Raw genomic sequence first — 18,847 nt, forward strand, 5'->3', positions numbered from 1 at the left:
CCTCCCTGCCTGGGAAATGGGAAGGGAAAACTCCTCTGGGGAGGAGAGAATGTAGGGAGGAGAGAATTCAAGCCCGCCGCTGAGTTTTGTGGCGTTGAGTTCTCCTCAAATCCAAATTCTTGCAGCTCTTCTTTGCCACCAAGTTCTCTGTTGATTTATTATAAGGTTGGGACTTTATGGTGACCCATCAGAATTTTCTTTATAATATACAAAAAAACCCCCCAAAAAACTCCACAAAAACAACCCCAGGAAACTACAAAAATAACCCCAAGTTCTCTGTTAGTTCATGATAAAGTTGGGACTTTTTGGTGACCCATCAGAATTTTCTTTATAATATACAAAAAACCCCACAAAAACCCTCACAAAAAAACCCCCTCAAACCCCAGAAAAATAGCCCCCCAAAAAACCCACAACCCCCCAAAGAAACAAACAAACAAACCTACAAACAGCAAACAAAAAAGTCAAAACAAACCAACCCCCCAAAACCAGGAAAAAAAACACCAAAAAACCCCCAAAACTCTAACCAAACGAAAAAGCAACAAACAAAAAACCCAACCAAAAAAAAAAAAAAAAAGCCCACAAAAATAGAGGTCAGACCAGAATTTATTTATTTACTTCAAAAAATTAAGAACTCCTCCTTTAAACCTCTTTAGAGAGTGGCGGTCTGAGCAAGAGCAGAAAATCTGCTCCACATGTATTTTTTTTTCTTTTTTTTTTTTTAATATATAAATTATATATACCTAAAAGTGTCAATTCTACACCTTTTTTTTTGTGTAAAAAACAAGTTTGTTTGGTTTTTTTTTCCATAAACTGAACTTCCAGCAAGCTCTTGAGGAGTTCTGTATTGCAGCATTGAGGGATCCTGTGCAAATCAGGATGTTCTAAACTCGTTTTCTCTTGTTTCCAGGGATATTTCTGGGACCAAATGTGACTTCACAGTACAGGTCCAGCTAAGGTAGGGCTTTTATTTCCTGTGGGGTTTTTAGGATTTATCAGCTGCAGGGTTGGGGAATTCCTGGGTGGAAAAGAAAAGAGCCTCGTCCTGGTTGATTGTTTTGTCAGTGAATCCCTTCTTGTAACTCCACGTTTGTGATTCCCTGCGCCTGGGGCTGGAAAATCCACGGGCAGGGATTGTTTTTTCCCAGCAGGGATTCATTCCATGGGTATCCCAAGATCTGCTTCTTTAGGCACTTTGGGAATCACCAGCCTGGTTCATTTTGGGATTGGTTTTGGTTTTTTGTTTTTTTTTTTAATCAATTATAAATTTGATTAAATTCTCTGTCAGTTCTCTGCCAGTTTGGGGGTTTTTCACCGATCGTAAATCGATGAAATTCTCTGTCTCTGATTAAATTCCCATCTCAGATGGGGATGGACCAAGGGATGAGGAGGGGACGAGGGAAAACATCTTTGATTATCCTGGAGCACGGACAGGGCTGGGAGGACTCCTGGGGAGCTGAGAGGTTTTGCTGCTCCTCGGAATGCTCTTTGTCCGTGAGCTGGGCTGGGAGCAGGAAGGGTGTGTCCCGCTGGGGATCCAGCAGCCAAAAAAAACCAAACCCAACAAAAAACCCACCTCTTTGAACTTAAAACAAACAAATTCAGCATCAGAGAGGCCTGAGGATTCCTTGGCTGTGCTGAAAGGGCAGCTGGGGTGGTGGGAAATGTCCTTTGTGACTCCTCGGTCCTGTGCGGAGAAAAGGGAGAGGAGAAATTGGGAAATGTCCTTTGTGACACCTCGGTCCTGTGCGGAGAAAAGGGAGAGGAGAAATCGGGAAATGTCCTTTGTGACTCCTCGGTCCTGTGCGGAGAAAAGGGAGAGGAGAAATCGGGAAATGTCCTTTGTGACACGTGTGGAGAGCTCAGGCTGGAGAAAAGGGAGAGGAGAAATCGGGAAATGTCCTTTGTGACACCTCGGTCCTGTGTGGAGAAAAGGGAGAGGAGAAATCGGGAAATGTCCTTTGTGACACGTGTGGAGAGCTCAGGCTGGAGAAAAGGGAGAGGAGAAATCGGGAAATGTCCTTTGTGACACCTCGGTCCTGTGCGGAGAAAAGGGAGAGGAGAAATCGGGAAATGTCCTTTGTGACTCCTTGGTCCTGTGCGGAGAAAAGGGAGAGGAGAAATTGGGAAATGTCCTTTGTGACACCTCGGTCCTGTGCGGAGAAAAGGGAGAGGAGAAATTGGGAAATGTCCTTTGTGACACCTCGGTCCTGTGTGGAGAAAAGGGAGAGGAGAAATCGGGAAATGTCCTTTGTGACTCCTCGGTCCTGTGCGGAGAAAAGGGAGAGGAGAAATCGGGAAATGTCCTTTGTGACACCTCGGTCCTGTGCGGAGAAAAGGGAGAGGAGAAATCGGGAAATGTCCTTTGTGACTCCTTGGTCCTGTGCGGAAAAAAAGGGAGAGGAGAAACCGGGATTGGGAATGAGTCAGGCTGAGGAATTCAAGGAGTCTGAGGAGGAACCTCCACCCTGCTTGAACCACGGTGATTTTGGGGGGTTTTCCTGCTTTTTTGGCATCGTTTGAGGGCTGTGTTCAGCAGGATCGGTCGTGATTTCTTAGCTCGGTGGAGAAACAATTCCTTCTAGGAAGAGATGATCTTCAAATCGCTTTTAAAAGTGAAAGGTGATGGCAGCTCTTTGCTTTCAGGTTTTGTTTATCAGAAACCAGTTGTCCGCAAGAAGATCACTTCCCACCCAACCTGTGTGTGAAAGTAAATGGGAAACCATGCAGCCTTCCAGTAAGTGAAATCTTCTCTCAATGCACATTTTGGGATGCAGCATTAGCAATTATCTGCCTGAAAATTTATCCCAGTCTTCGTTCTCACATTCCGGAGCACTGGAATGAATAGAAAAGATGGAGTCATTTGTTGTAGCCAGTAGATCCGGAAGTTAATGTGGAAGTTAAAACCTCCCTTTTTAAGAGCACATATTTAGTATTATTAACGAAAACAGAGAAAAGGAAAAAAAAGGTTGAATTTTAGAAACTCTGCTCCAAAGTTTGGGGTTTTTTTTTGTTTAGTTTTGCTGAGACAGGAGAGGTGGCGAAGTTCCTTTTGGTGTTTCTGTGGGCAGGGTTCGGATTTTGGATTTCCATCAGGAGAAAGAGCTTATGAAACGCTCGATAATTTATTGCCTGCTCCTTCTCTCTTTGAATTAAACACCGAGCCTGGTGCAGGTGTCTTGGGAGGGGCAGGAGGCAGGAGAATTGTGGAATTCTTGTTTCTGAGAGCTGAAATCTTGTTGTTTTGTTGTTTTTTTTTTTAGGGCTACCTGCCCCCAACCAAAAACGGTGTGGAACCAAAGCGCCCCAGCCGACCAATCAACATTACCTCACTCGTCCGCCTGTCCACCACGGTCCCCAACACCATCGTGGTGTCCTGGACTGCAGAGATCGGCAGGGTGAGTGCCTCTGGCCTCTCTTTGGTCTCTTTTGGACAGGATTCAGTGCACAAAGTCCTTGCTGGGGTGGCCACGGAGGCTCCTCGCTCTGCTGGAATTCCGCGGGGCCGGGCGGTGCTCCCTCTCAGATCCCTCCTCACCTTTGGGCTGGGAGCTCTCCCTCCTCATCTCTGCGACTCAGGGAGGGCCCAGATAAAGAGATCAAGGCGTCCTCCAAACCTTTTGTTTGTTGATTCAGCCAAACTTCAGACTTTGAGGCTCCTCCTGACTTCGGGGACTTGACAAAGCTTGGCTTGGGGTGACACGGAGCACAGAGCGGCCCTTTAGGGCTGTGAGTGTGGGCACAAAACCAGCCCAGCCCAACTGATTTAAATCCCTCCGGCCTTTTTCCCACTTCTCCTCACCCTTCACCTTTAAAACCTCGTGTTTTTATCACTTTTTTTTGTGTCTGTGGGGAGGAACGTTACGACCCACGTCAGAAAACCGCTGCTGTCCCGCCGGATCGATTCATTAAATCTGGAACGCGCTGCAAAAAGTGACTTCGAAATAAATCAGCCCCTCGGTGACTGAGCTGCTTTCAGTGCTGGCAGCAAAGCTGCTGGATGGGCCATTCCACTGCCCTCCCCATCCTGTTCTTTAGAAGTGCCCGGAATTGTCCCGAGGTGAAACTTTGGCCAAGAATTTGTCACTGTGGAAAGAAAAAAAAACAAATGCTTAGGGCTCCAGTCAGGCACAACAGGCCGTGCTCAAACATCAGGGTGGGGTTTCGTGGTGGATTTCTTGTGGAGCTGAAAACAAATCTCCATTCAGATGGGGGGATAAAGGATTGGCTGAGTGATTTTGGTTAAAAAAACCAAAATAAAAACGCTCTTGTGTCTAATGAGAGCTGCAGGTATCAGGGAGAAGCGGTTCAGAATCAGCCTGCGGGGTGGATGGAGCTGAGGGAGTCAGGGTTCAGGATTTAGGGCCGAGAAAGTGCCCCAGGTTTGAGGCAGTCCCTTGGGAACTGGCTGCCGCTCGGGTTTCGCAGGTTCAGCAGTTACAAAGAACATTTTGGGTAACTTCGGGGCATCAGTCAGATCCCAGAATTATCCAAAGCCAGGTCGGGCAGGCTTGGAGCAGCCTGGGAGAGGGGCAGGTGTCCCACGGCAGGGCTGGACTGGCATCTGCTTTAAGATCCTTTCCATCCTGGAATTCCACCAAAAGATATACAAGATACACAAAAAAAATGACAAAAAACCCCCCGAAAAACACAAAAAAAATCCCCCCCAAAAACAAAACCCAAAACGATCCTTCCTAAATTGATTCTTTGAGACACAACCCTTCCAAATTAGCTTTATTGAGGCTTGAATTATAATAATCACTATAATTTACTGTATTGAATAATAACATACTAAACCAATACAATTTAATAAATATATAACAAATCAATATAATTTAATTTCATATTTTAAACATAAAATAATTCCTCATATTTCAGACAGTGAAATACGAGGAATCACTTTACATTTACCTGTGCCTGCCTAGCACAAAATTCGAGTTTCCCTCTCCCCTTTCCCTCCAAATCAGCACAAAATTCGAGTTTCCCTCTCCCCCTTCCCTCCAAATCAGCACAAAATTCGAGTTTCCCTCTCCCCTTTCCCTCCAAATCAGCACAAAATTCGAGTTTCCCTCTGCCCTTTCCCTCCAAATCAGCACAAAATTCGAGTTTCCCTCTGCCCTTTCCCTCCAAATCAGCACAAAATTCGAGTTTCCCTCTCCCCTTTCCCTCCAAATCAGCACAAAATTCGAGTTTCCCTCTCCCCCTTCCCTCCAAATCAGCACAAAATTCGAGTTTCCCTCTGCCCTTCCCTCCAGACTCAGCTCCTGTCCCAGCTGTGCTCCCTTTTACCTTTGCCGGAGCCCCTGACTGTGATTTTTCCACAATCTGTACGGATGCCTCGGGGCAAGCTCCAGCCTTTGTAGACTCAAGCTGTCGGTAAATAATTTCACAGCGTTAATTAGCATTTTTTTTTTCCTGACTCCCCTCTCTTAATTGAGGCATTGAACAAACAAGGTAAGGCAGGGGTGGTTTTTAACGCCGTGAGGAGGGTTCACTGGGGAGGATGAAATATTTAAAGCGTGGTGGTGCCGATGCTCCTTCAGTTTGGGGTGGTTTTTGTGGTGAGATCCATCGCTGAAATCCCGCCTTCGGATCCTAAATAAAGGATGGGGAGATGTCACAATGACTTGGATTATTTTTTTTTTTTTTTAAGTGTGGCAGTTGCTGAGGGAAACCTCTTATTTCTCCGTTTAAATTATGTCAGTGCAGCTCCAGGTTTAGCCAATGTTCAGATCAAAAAAAGAATCGATGGACTCAAACGGGAGAACACAGATTTGGTCCTTTCCATTCCGGGGGTTGAGGGGTTGCTGCTGCTGAGTCACATTTGTAGAAAGACATTTATAACCTGATTCTTTTTTTTTTTTTTTTTTTTTGGTGATTATAAGGAAAGTGAGAGCTTCAGAAATCCCAGGAATTTGAAGTCCATGGTAGGAAGAGTTGATTCCATGAGGGAAGGCTCAGCTGAGCTGAGGGACTTTGGACAGAGCTGGGTTCTGCCCTGCCTTGGTGCTGAAATTCACTTTTCAGAGGCAGTTGAGTGCAGGAGGCATCGCTGCTCGTTTTCCTATTTTGAAAACAAAAGAAGCTTTAATTAAAAAAAAAAAAAATTCTGATCATATTTGATCTGACGGCTTTCCTTAAATGCACTGAGACCAGTGCAGTGCTGAATATTATCCATAGAAAATTAAATATAGTGAGACCAGTGCAGTGCTGAACATTATCCATAGAAAATTAAATATACTGAGACCAGTGCAGTGCTGAATATTATCAATATAAAATTAAATATAGTGAGACCAGTGCAGTGCTGAACATGATCCATATAAAATTCAATGCATTGACACCAATACTGAACATTTTCCATATAAAATTGAGTGTAATGACACCAGTGCAGTGCTGAATATTGTCAATATAAAATCCAATATCCTGGCACCAGCGCGGTGCTGAACATTGTCCATATAGAATTCAATATATTGACACCAGTGCAGTGCTGAACATTGTCCATATAGAATTCAATATATTGACACCAGCGCAGTGCTGAACATTGTCCATATAGAATTCAATATCCTGACACCAGCGCGGTGCTGAACATTGTCCATATAGAATTCAATATCCTGACACCAGCGCAGTGCTGAACATTGTCCATATAGAATTCAATATATTGACACCAGCGCGGTGCTGAACATTGTCCATATAGAATTCAATATATTGACACCAGCGCAGTGCTGAACATTGTCCATATAGAATTCAATATATTGACACCAGCGCAGTGCTGAACATTGTCCATATAGAATTCAGTGTCCTGACACCAGCGCGGTGCTGAACATTGTCCATATAGAATTCAATATCCTGACACCAGCGCAGTGCTGAACATTGTCCATATAGAATTCAATATATTGACACCAGCGCAATGCTGAACATTGTCCATATAGAATTCAGTGTCCTGACACCAGCGCAGTGCTGAACATTGTCCATATAGAATTCGATATATTGACACCAGCGCAGTGCTGAACATTGTCCATATAGAATTCAATATATTGACACCAGCACGGTGCTGAGCATTGTCCATATAGAATTCAATATATTGACACCAGCGCGGTGCTGAACATTGTCCATATAGAATTCAATATATTGACACCAGCGCGGTGCTGAACATTGTCCATATAGAATTCAATATATTGACACCAGCGCGGTGCTGAACATTGTCCATATAGAATTCAATATATTGACACCAGCGCGGTGCTGAACATTGTCCATATAGAATTCAGTGTCCTGACACCAGCGCAGTGCTGAACATTGTCCATATAGAATTCAATATCCTGACACCAGCGCGGTGCTGGTCGTTATCCATGTACACGACGCTGTGTAGAGGGGTGGCCTGCGTGTCTGACACGGTGCAGAACTTCCAGAGGTGCCCTGAGTGCCGTTTTCAAGGCTTGGCTGCAGCTCAGCCTCAGTGAAGCGTGAAGTCACTTTTGTTGCCTCTCAGGCTCCGGCCCTGTGAACTTCCTGAAGACTTTTCTCTGAGAGCTTTGCCGTGTCCCAGCCGCGGTGCCCTGGGATCCTGGAACAGACTGCATCCTGTCCAGGCCTGCAGACAGGCTTTGCTCTCATGGTTTGGGTGTTTTCCCTGCAGTTCTTGGTGTTTTCCAGCTCTATTCCATGGCGCTGTACCTGGCGAGGCAACTCTCCCCTCACCGTGCCCTGCAGTCCCATAGCAAACTGTATGCAGGCTGCCTGTGCTGCAGACAGCGTTTCTCTGAAGATTTTGGTGTTTTCTCTGAAGTTTTTGGTGTTTTCTCTGGTGTTTTTGGTATTTTCTCTGGTGTTTTCCAGCTCTATTCCATGGCAGTGTACCTGGTGAAGCAGCTCTCCTCCACGGTGCCCTGCAGTCCCCATACAAACTGTTACATGCTGCAGACAGCGTTTCTCTGAAGTTTTTGGTGTTTTCCCTGGTGTTTTTGGTATTTCCTCTGAAGTTCCTGGTGCTTTCTGTGTTTTCTTTGCAGAACTATTCCATGGCAGTGTACCTGGTGAAGCAGCTCTCCTCCACGGTGCTCCTGCAGCGGTTGCGGGCCAAGGGCATCCGGAACCCGGATCACTCCAGAGCGCTCAGTACGCGTCTGCTGGGATTTTGTTCCAAAGGGAGAAAAGAAATCGCTTTTGGGGAAGGGAGATTGGGAGTTCGGGCTGTGCTCTGACCAAGCTTTGGGCTTCCTACAGCCCTCTGGGCTTTGGGAATGTGATAGTGGAGTTCTTTGTGTGCGGCTCCAAAGACTCGGAGGCTTTTGTTTGCACTAGGAGCCAGTCCAGGAACCCTGTTGACACTGCGAGGGGGGGAAAAAATGCGAGAGAATCTCTTTCCATCCTGGCTTTGTTTGTGCGGAATGGCGCGAGCGTGTCCGTGTGTTTGAATGGCACAGCGAGTCGGTGGAAACTCGTGTCAGAAAAACGCCGGCAAAAACTGCCCTGGGTTGGGTTTTCAGGGAGAGGGGGAAAACCCCAGCGCCTGTTCAGCGTTGAATGCTCAAAAATCAGGTGGTGTGCCTTCTCCAGAAGGGAAAAAATGAACCCAGCGCTAAATAATGAAGTGCTGGACATTAATTAGTCCTAATTTAATGCAGTTTGATGATTTAAATGCACCAAAATCCAGAGAATTCCAGGTGGCTGCTGCTCTGCAGGGTGAGAATGAAGGTGTAGGCACAGGGAGAGGGGGAAATCCCATTCCCTGATCAGTTTTTAATGCTCACATCAGGTGTTGTGCCTTCTCCAGAAGAGAAAAAATGAACCCAGCGCTAAATAATGAAGTGCTGGACATTAATTAATCCTAATTTAATGCAGTTTGATGATTTAAATGCACCAAAATCCAGAGAGTTCCAGGAATAAAATGAGTCTGGCTTGTTCATTTGACCAGTGACTGCTCATGAAACAGGCCGCGTAAATAAAAATCAGAGGATGAAAAAACCTCCAGAAATTAAAGACTCCAGTTATTTCAGTCTCAGGTTTTGGCAAGGTGCTGCTGAATTCCTGTTGCTCGATTTGCTTCTCAGTTTTCAGTCACTTGTTGAGGGTTTTGGGGGGTTTGCAGTGGTGCCTCTCCGTGGGGGAGTGAACAACAAGGTCAACAACTTCAGCTGGAAGTTAGGAGTGGAATTAATGGGACGTTAAATATTAAACAATGGTCAGGTGCAAAGTTGCACGTGGGAAGGAGTTAAGACATCCCTGGGTAAACACATTTTTAGGAGTCTTAAATTCAAAGTTCACCACACCATTTTATTTCTTGATCGTCCAATTCACGTCTGAATTAACCTAATTTTATTTTTTTTTTCTTTTTTCATGCCAGTTAAAGAGAAACTAACAGCTGACCCAGACAGTGAAATAGCAACGACCAGCTTAAGAGTGTCTCTTCTTTGTCCAGTAAGTTGATTTTTGGGTTTTTTTTTTAATTCCCTGAAAAGTGATTCTGATGGGAACGTGGCTGTTGCGGGAGAAGTTCCCTGGAGTTTACCTGGTTTCCACTGAGACAGCTGAAACTCTCTGTGCTTTTAAAAGCTGCTGAAATACCCCAGGGGAAAATCAGGAATATTCCATTAGCTTGAAAAACGTTGCTCCAAATCTATGTAAGCAAACGTTTAAATCTGTCACTGCGTCGTCTGAGTGGGCAGGTTGGGCTTGGGTGGGTAAAAACTCTCCGAAGGGGGAAAAAGGGGGAGAATTTGGTGCTCAAAGGATGCAGCACGCACTGAAATTCCTGTGATAGGCACATCATTTCATGATTTGAATTTTAAAAACAAAGCAGCGTCCTGGGGGGAAAAAAAAAATGGTTTTGATCCAGTGGGAAGCGGGAGGAAAAAATTCCAGCAATTTATTAATAACTGGAATGAACAGAATATTCCAAATATTCCAGGGCGTGCAAGAGGCAGAGCTCTTGGTTTGCTCATTAACGGCAAAGTAGATGCACTGTTTTATACCTGGATTTATCAGCTATAAATTTATAATGATAATTATTAATTAATATAATGATAAATATTATCATTTATAGTGATAATAATTTAGAGTGATACATTCCCAATATTAACATGGAATGCACTTGTTTTAATCCCTGGGACTGGTTTCAGGTCAAATATTCAGAATATTTGAATATTTTTTTGATCCATATTTATTTTTTTATCCATCTTTATTTTTTATCCATCTTTATTTTTAATCCATTTTATTTTTTATCCATCTTTATTTTTAATCCATTTTATTTTTTATCCATCTTTATTTTTATCCATATTTATTTTTATCCATATTTATTTTTATCCATCTTTATTTTTATCCATATTTATTTTTTATCCATTTTATTTTTTATCCATCTTTATTTTTTGTCCATTTTATTTTTTATCCATATTGGGTTTTATCCATATTTATTTTTTATCCATAACTTCTGGTTGTTTTCTGATGTTTGAGTTCTCTGAAGGTGTAACCCTGAAAAAGCTGATTTGGGTGGAGAATTCAGGAATTCAGCATCACTGCTGCTCTCCCCTCTCTCTCCTGGCTGGAATTCTCCACGGGAATATCCAGGAAAACAAATCAGGGTGGTGGATTTAGTCTTTATAATCCTAATTTTGCCCTGAGGCTGCTCAGAACTTCCCTGGGAGTTGTGCAGGATGCAGAGGGGCTGCTCTGAGTCTGGATTTCAGGGAAAAAAACTCAAATTCGTGTTCTTTTGCTGGACCAAATATTTAAGAGGAGAAAAATTCCCAATCCGGGGGTTTTCCTGGAGGTTTTGCCGCTTTGTTTACAAAAACTCCTGGTTTTTTTAGCAAAGAAAGACCGAAATGTTTTGTAAAAGAAATGAATGCAGTGGGGTTTTTTGGCAGGAATCTGGCACAGTGGTGGGAAATGCAGTTTTTCCCAAAGTTGGGATGCATCCCTGCTTTTTTTATTTTTAATTATTCTGCGGCTGAGCTGGTCCAGGAGGTTCAGTGCCAAAAATGGGGAAAAGAGCATCAACCTGTGAACTCTGAGCGTGGTTAAATCCCAGCTCAAATCCCATCTTTGTTAGAGGTTTTCTACCAAAACCTTGGGAAAAGCTTCCCGGTTTTTAAATTTTTCTACCAAACCCTTGGGAAAAGCTTCCCGGTTTTTAAATTTTTCTACCAAAACCTTGGGAAAAGCTTCCCGGTTTTTAAATTTTTCTACCAAACCCTTGGGAAAAGCTTCCTGGTTTGAAAATTTTTCTACCAAAACTTTGGGAAAATCTTCCTGGTTTTTAAATCTGCTTTATTTTTTTCCCCTCAGAGGCATCACAGGCAGAGGTTTTCAACCAAAATGATGTGATTTTAGATAGGAATGATGGATTTTGGGGATGGGAATGATGTGATTTTGGGATGAGAATAATGGATTTTGGGATGGGAGTAATGTGATTTTGGGATGCGTGATTTAGAGTTGGGAATGATGTGATTTAGGGATGGGAATGATGTGATTTTAGATGGGAATCATGCGATTTTGGGATGTGTGATTTGGGATGGCAAGAATGGATTTTGGGATGGGAAACGTGATTTTGGGATGGGAATGATGTGATTTAGGGATGAGAATAATGGATTTTGGGATGGGAGTAATGTGATTTTGGGATGTGTGATTTAGGGTTGGGAATGATGTGATTTTGGGATGAGAATAATGGATTTTGGGATGGGAAACGTGATTTGGGATGGGAATGTTGGATTTTGGGGTGAGAATAATGGATTTTGGGACGGGAAACGTGATTTTGGGATGGGAATGTTGGATTTTGGGATGAGAATAATGGATTTTGGGACGGGAATGATGTTCTTGGTGATGGATTTGGGGGCAGGAGGTGCCAAGCACCTGGCAGCAGAGCATCTCCTGTGGGAGTTGTGTCTCCAGGGAATGGTGTGTCCCCTCCAGCCCTGGGCACTCGGTGGCGGCGACAGCGGCAGGGAGACAAACGGGACGTGCCGGGAAGGGGGCGGAGGGGTTGGGGTTGGGGTTCGGGGGGATGAACAAACCCCTCCTGGCGTGACGCCGGAGGAAGTGGCGCCTGTGAGAGGAGCCTTTGTTCTCCTCCGGGCTTGGGATGTTGTGGTGCCATCCTGTGGTTATCCTGCTCGGACTGACACCAGCGCTGAGCGTTGGCCAGGGAAGATTCAATGCGCTGACAGCGGTGCAGTGCTGGGCATTATCCAGGGAAAATCAAATATATGGAGATGTTATCAATAGAAAATTCAATACACTGACAGCAGTGCAGTGCTGAATATTATCCATACAAAATCCAATGCATTGACACCAATACTGAACATCATCCGTGTAAAATTAAATATACTGACACCAGTGCAGTGCTGAACATGATCCATAGAAAATTAAATATATTGACACCAATACTGAACATTATCCGTGTAGAATTAAATACACTGACACCAGTACTGGACATAATCCATATAAAATTAAATACACTGAGACCAGTGCAGTGCTGAACGTAATCCGTATAAAATTAAATCTGCTGACACCAGTGCAGTGCTCAGCATGATCCACATAAAATCCAATGCATTGACACCGGTGCTGAATATTATCAACGTAAAATTAAATATGGTGACGCCAGTGCAGTGCTGAACGTGATCCACGTCAAATTAAACACAAATGCAGCGCTGAGCGCGATCCACGGGAGATCCTGCTCCGAAGAACGCTGCTCCCAGACAGCTGCCCAAATGCAGGCCTGGTGGGTGTCTCAGCCAAATAAACACCACCCCAGACTGCTCGGCACGAACGGTTCTCCAGGAGGGATGGTTTTCTTGGGTTTTCACGTGGTGAAAATGTTTAGACGATGCTGCTTCTCCCCTTTGGTGTGGCCGCCCCGAGCCCCTCCTGAGCCGCAGGGCAGCTGCTGGGGGTTTGTGAGCAGATTTTTATTGCACACTGAGGCGAAATTCCTTTTCAGGGTGATGATACTTCCAGGAAAACGAAGCATAGTTCTGGTTTTGGTCCTGCCGTTCGCTCAGTGAGCCCTGCATTTTGTTACAGGAACAGGGCAGGATGTATTCTTCGAAATCGTAGTGATGTATTCATCAAAACCACCATCCCAGATGTGATTTTTTTATTCCCTTTTTACGCCATTCCGAACCTGCAGGAAGGAGGGAGAACTGTGACAAAACTCGGACTTCTGAGGACACAACTCAGCCTAACTCTGGTCTCTCTTCAGGCAGACAAACCCTGGTGGTTAATTTAACCACCAAGGCAATAAAATCTTGATTTTCATTTCTCTTCCAGCTCGGCAAGATGCGCCTGACCATCCCCTGCAGGGCCCTGACCTGCTCCCACCTGCAGTGCTTTGATGCCACTCTCTACATCCAAATGAACGAGAAGAAACCCACCTGGGTGTGCCCCGTGTGTGACAAAAAGGCTCCTTACGAGCACCTCATCATCGATGGGTGAGTGCAGCTGGGGTCAGACCCCGCAGGGGGTGCCCCCAAAGTCAAACGGGGCTGGAGTTCCCTCTTCGTTGGAACTCTCCGTGTTTAATTGGGGACCTGGGACCCCGAAACCACCCCGAAATTGAACAAAACCGCCTCAAAATAGCCCAAAAAATGGCCAAAACCGCCCTGAAATACCCAAAAATTGAACAAAACCGCCTCAAAATAGGCCAAAACCACCCCAAAATACCCTGAAATACCCCAAAATATCCCCAAACCACCCCAAAATATCCCCAAACCACCCCAAAACAGACCAAAACCACCCCAAAATATCCCCAAAACAGACCAAAACCACCCCAAATCCCCCAAAACATCCCAAACTGCCCCAAAATCCCCCCAAACTGCCCCAAAATATCCCCAAACCACCCCAAAACAGACCAAAACCACCCCAAAGCAGACCAAAGCCACCCCAAATCCCCCAAAACATCCCAAACCGCCCCAAAATCCCCCCAAACTGCCCCAAAATCCCTCCAAATTGCCCCAAAATCCCCTGAAATCCCCCCCAAACCAGCCCAAAATATCCCCAAACCACCCCAAAACAGACCAAAACCACCCCAAATCCCCCAAAGCATCCCAAACCGCCCCAAAATCCCCCCAAACTACCCCAAAATCCCTCCAAACTGCCCCAAAATCCCCTGAAATCCCCCCCAAACTGCCCCAAAATCCCCCCAAACCACCCCAAAATATCCCCAAAACAGACCAAAGCCACCCCAAATTCCCCAAAACATCCCAAACCGCCCCAAAATCCCCCCAAACTACCCCAAAATCCCCCCAAAATAGACCAAAACCACCCCAAACTGCCCCAAAATCCCCCCAAACCACCCCAAAATAGACCAAAACCACCCCAAACTGCCCCAAAATCCCCCCAAACCACCCCAAACCAGACGAAAACCACCCCAAACCAGACGAAAACCACCCCAAAACAGACCAAAACCACCCCAAATGCCCCAAAATCCCCCCAAACCACCCCAAAATATCCCCAAAACATCCCAAAATATCCCCAAATCACCCCAAAATATCCTCAAACCACCCCAAAATATCCCCAAACCACCCCAAACCAGACGAAAACCACCCCAAAACAGAGCAAAACCACCCCAAATCCCCCAAAACATCCCAAACTGCCCCAAAATCCCCCCAAACCACCCCAAAATCCCCCCAAACCACCCCAAACCACCCCAAAGCCTCCCCGAGGGCCGCGGCTGCCCCCAGAGCACCCGAGGAGCCCGGCTGCTGCTGCTGCTGCTGCTCAGGAGTTCCCGGGCGGCTCCTTGTCCTCCGTCCTCCCCCGGGAGTTAATCCTCTCAGCCTCGTCCCAAAGAGAAAACGATTATCTGGGGGGAATGCTCCGAAATCGGGAGGAGAGGGAGATTGGCAGGGTTTTTTTTTGTTTTCTTTTGCATTTTTTTTAATTATTTTTGCAGAATTTTGGGGGGTTTTAAACGATTTTTTTTGTTTTATTTTTGCAGGTTTTGGGGGGGGTTTTTTTTGCAGAATTTTGGGGGGTTTTTTTGCAGATTTTTATTTTATTTTAGGAGGTTTGGGTGGTTTTTTTTTTTGTGGATTTTAATTTTATTTTTGTGGATTTTTTGTTTTGGGGGGTTTTTTTGCAGATTTTAATTTTGTTTTTGTGGAATTTTTGTTTGGTTTTTTTTTGCAGATTTTAATTTTATTTTTGTGGATTTTTTGTTTTGGGGGTTTTTTGCGGATTTTAATTTTATTTTTGTGGACTTTTTGTTTGGTTTTTTTTTGCAGATTTTAATTTTATTTTTGTGGACTTTTTGTTTTTTGGGGTTTTTTTGCAGATTTTAATTTCATTTTTGTGGAATTTTTGTTTGGTTTTTTTTTGCAGATTTTAATTTTATTTTTGTGGAATTTTTGTTTGATTTTTTTTTTGCAGATTTTAATTTTATTTTTGTGGAATTTTTGTTTTTTGGGGGTTTTTTTTGCAGATTTTAAATTTTTTTTTGTGGATTTTTTGTTTTTTGGGTTTTTTTGTGGATTTTAATTTCATTTTTACGGAATTTTTGTTTGGTTTTTTTTTGCGGATTTTAATTTCATTTTTGTGAATTTTTTGTTTGTTTTTTTTTTGCAGATTTTAATTTCATTTTTGTGGATTTTTTGTTTTTTGGGTTTTTTTTGCGGATTTTAATTTTATTTTTGTGGACTTTTTGTTTTTTGGTTTTTTTTTTGCGGATTTTAATTTTATTTTTGTGGACTTTTTGTTTTTTGGGGGGTTTTTTTTCAGATTTTAATTTCATTTTTGTGGATTTTTTGTTTGGTTTTTTTTGCAGATTTTAATTTCATTTTTGTGGATTTTTTGTTTTGGTTTTTTTTTTTTTTTTGCAGATTTTAATTTTATTTTTGTGGATTTTTTGGGTTTTTTTTCAGATTTTAATTTCATTTTTGTGGATTTTTTGTTTGTTTTTTTTTTACAGATTTTAATTTCATTTTTGTAGCTTTTTTGCTTTTGTTTTTGTTTTTCTTTTACAGATTTTACTTTCATTTTTGCAGATTTGCATGTTTCGGGTAATAAAGCTAAAACAAGAAAAGCTCTTTTTCCAGGACTGACAGGAATTATTTTTCATCGCAGGCTGTTCATGGAGATCCTGAAGTTTTGCACAGACTGTGATGAAATCCAGTTCAAGGAGGACGGGTCCTGGGCTCCCATGAGGTCCAAGAAGGAGGTGCAGGAGGTGACGGCGTCCTACAACGGAGTGGATGGTGGGGTCCCCTCTGCCTCTCGGCTGATATTTATTTACGTACAAAGAAATCAAATCTATCATTTCAGTCATATTTCTTTGTTATTTATATTCATATTATAAGACATCATATTTATTCTATATATATAAATTTTTATTTATATATATATAAATAAAATTTAAATTGTTATTGATATTTATTTGTTATTTATATTTATATTACAATATATTTATTTTATATATATATAAATCCTTTATTTTTATATATAAATAAAATTTATATTGTTATTTATATTTATTAGTTATCTATATTTATCTGCATTTATTTTATAAATTATTTATTTATTTCTATATAAAAATAAATACATTTTATATCTTTATTTATATTTATTTATTATTTAGATTCGTATTTATTTTATTTATATTTATTTTTATATATATTAAATTTATTTATTTATATATATAAAATAAAACTTATATTTTTAAATTTTTTAGATTTAATATATCTATATTTATATATTTATATGTATATTTATATTTATATATATATTTATATTTATATATATATTTATATCTATATATTTATATATATATATATATATATATATATATATATATATATATATACAATAAATAAATAAATATTTTATTTATATATATTGATATTTAAATGTACTGATCCCCTGGCTGGGACCCCCTTTGCTCCTTCACCTTTCAAAAATGTTGATTTTTAACCACATATTTGTCCCTTTCATCATTTATGGGGAGACCATAAGCCACACAAAATTAAATATACTGATTTGTTTGTTTATTTATTAATTATTTTTTGTATTTAAATATCCCGATCCCGTGGCTGGGATCCCCTTTGCTCCTTCACTTCTCCAAATGCTCATTTTTAACCACATATTTCTCCCGTTAATCATTTATGGGATGACCCTAAGCCACATAAAATTAAATATACTGATTTGTTTGTTAATTAATTAATTAATTTTTGTATTTAAATATCCCGATCCCGTGGCTGGGATCCCCTTTGCTCCTTCACTTCTCCAAATGCTCATTTTTAACCACATGTTTCTCCCGTTAATCATTTATGGGATGACCCTAAGCCACATAAAATTAAATATACTGATTTGTTTGTTAATTAATTAATTAATTTTTGTATTTAAATATCCCGATCCCGTGGCTGGGATCCCCTTTGCTCCTCTCCCTCTCCAAATGCTCATTTTTAACCACATGTTTCTCCCGTTAATCATTTATGGGATGACCCTAAGCCACATAAAATTAAATATACTGATTTGTTTGTTTATTAATTAATTAATTTTTGTATTTAAATATCCCGATCCCGTGGCTGGGATCCCCTTTGCTCCTCTCCCTCTCCAAATGCTCATCTTCAGCCCCGTGTTTCTCCCTTTCATCACTGGGTCACACCTCTCTGGGGCTGACGGCGCTTTAAAGCTCCCAACGTTCTGCCACTTCCGTTATCCTTATTTTCCCTTCACTCGGAGCTTTTTTACCGAGCTGATTGACGCTGATTGTTTCTGTGCAGGCTGCATCAGCTCGTCCCTGGAGCACCAGGTGTCCTCCCACCAGCCGTCCACCAAGAACAAGAAGGTGGAGGTGATCGACCTGACCATCGACAGCTCCTCCGACGAGGAGGACGAGGAGCCCTCGGCCAAGAGGAGCTGCCCCTCCATATCGCCCGCCTCACCCGTCAACAGCAAGGGGTGAGGACAGAGAAGGCGCCGATTCCGAAAGGAATCGGCCCTGGGAAGGTCTGTGCGCGTCAGACTTCGGAAGTTTGGGGGAAATCCTCGGTTGGTGGCTCGGGGTTTTGCTCTCAGGTCACGAGGCCCGAGGTTGGAATCAAAGGTGTGAGTGTGCAACAAGTGTTTCAGTTGTGTCTGTGGAATGGAGCGAGTGGAATCAAAGGTCTGAGTGTGCAACAAATACTTCATTTGTGTTTGTGGAATGGAGCGAGTGGAATCAAAGGTTTAACTGTGGAACACAAATATTTCAGTTGTGTCTGTGGAATGGAGCGAGTGGAATCAAAGGTCTGAGTGTGCAACAAATACTTCACTTGTGTTTGTGGAATGGAGCAAGTGGAATCAAAGATTTAATGGAACAAGTGGAATCAAAGGTTTGAGTGTGCAACAAGTGTTTCAGTTGTGTCTGTGGAATGGAGCGAGTGGAATCAAAGATTTAATGGAACAAGTGGAATCAAAGGTTTGAGTGTGCGACAAATATTTCACTTGTGTTTGTGGAATGGAGCGAGTGGAATCAAAGATTTAACTGTGGAACACAAATATTTTAGTTGGGTTTGTGAAATGGAGCGAGTGGAATCAAAGCTTTGAGTGTGGAACACAAGGAAATATTTCATTTGTGTCTGAAACGGAGCGAGTGGAATCAAAGGTTTGAGTGTGGAACACAAAGAAATATTTCAGTTGTGTCTGTGGAATGGAGCGAGTGGAATCAAAGATTTAACTGGAACACAAATATTTTAGTTGGGTTTGTGAAATGGAGCGAGTGGAATCAAAGATTTAACGGAGCGAGTGGAATCAAAGATTTGAGTGTGCAACAAATACTTGTTTGTGAAATGGAGCAAGTGGAATCAAAGCTTTGAGTGTGGAACACAAGGAAATATTTCATTTGTGTCTGTGAAATGGAGCGAGTGGAATCAAAGGTTTGAGT

General features: G+C 42.5%; 1 protein-coding gene across 1 annotated transcript in view; it reads left to right on the top strand.

Moving 5' to 3' along the window:
• Positions 1-18,847, top strand: part of PIAS1 (protein inhibitor of activated STAT 1) — a 67,757-nt gene that overhangs the window by 43,445 nt on the left and 5,465 nt on the right. Inside the window, exons 4-11 of the mRNA XM_066196799.1 lie at positions 908-955; positions 2,644-2,734; positions 3,261-3,395; positions 8,004-8,109; positions 9,338-9,411; positions 13,258-13,418; positions 16,051-16,181; positions 17,706-17,883. Coding sequence (XP_066052896.1) covers positions 908-955; positions 2,644-2,734; positions 3,261-3,395; positions 8,004-8,109; positions 9,338-9,411; positions 13,258-13,418; positions 16,051-16,181; positions 17,706-17,883 — 924 coding nt within the window. The remainder of the gene's footprint in view (positions 1-907; positions 956-2,643; positions 2,735-3,260; positions 3,396-8,003; positions 8,110-9,337; positions 9,412-13,257; positions 13,419-16,050; positions 16,182-17,705; positions 17,884-18,847) is intronic.

Source organism: Chamaea fasciata, unplaced genomic scaffold, assembly GCF_029207755.1.
Source record: "Chamaea fasciata isolate MVZ Bird 193981 ecotype frontalis unplaced genomic scaffold, bChaFas1.0.hap1 SCAF_14, whole genome shotgun sequence".
NCBI classification, from domain to species: domain Eukaryota; kingdom Metazoa; phylum Chordata; class Aves; order Passeriformes; family Sylviidae; genus Chamaea; species Chamaea fasciata.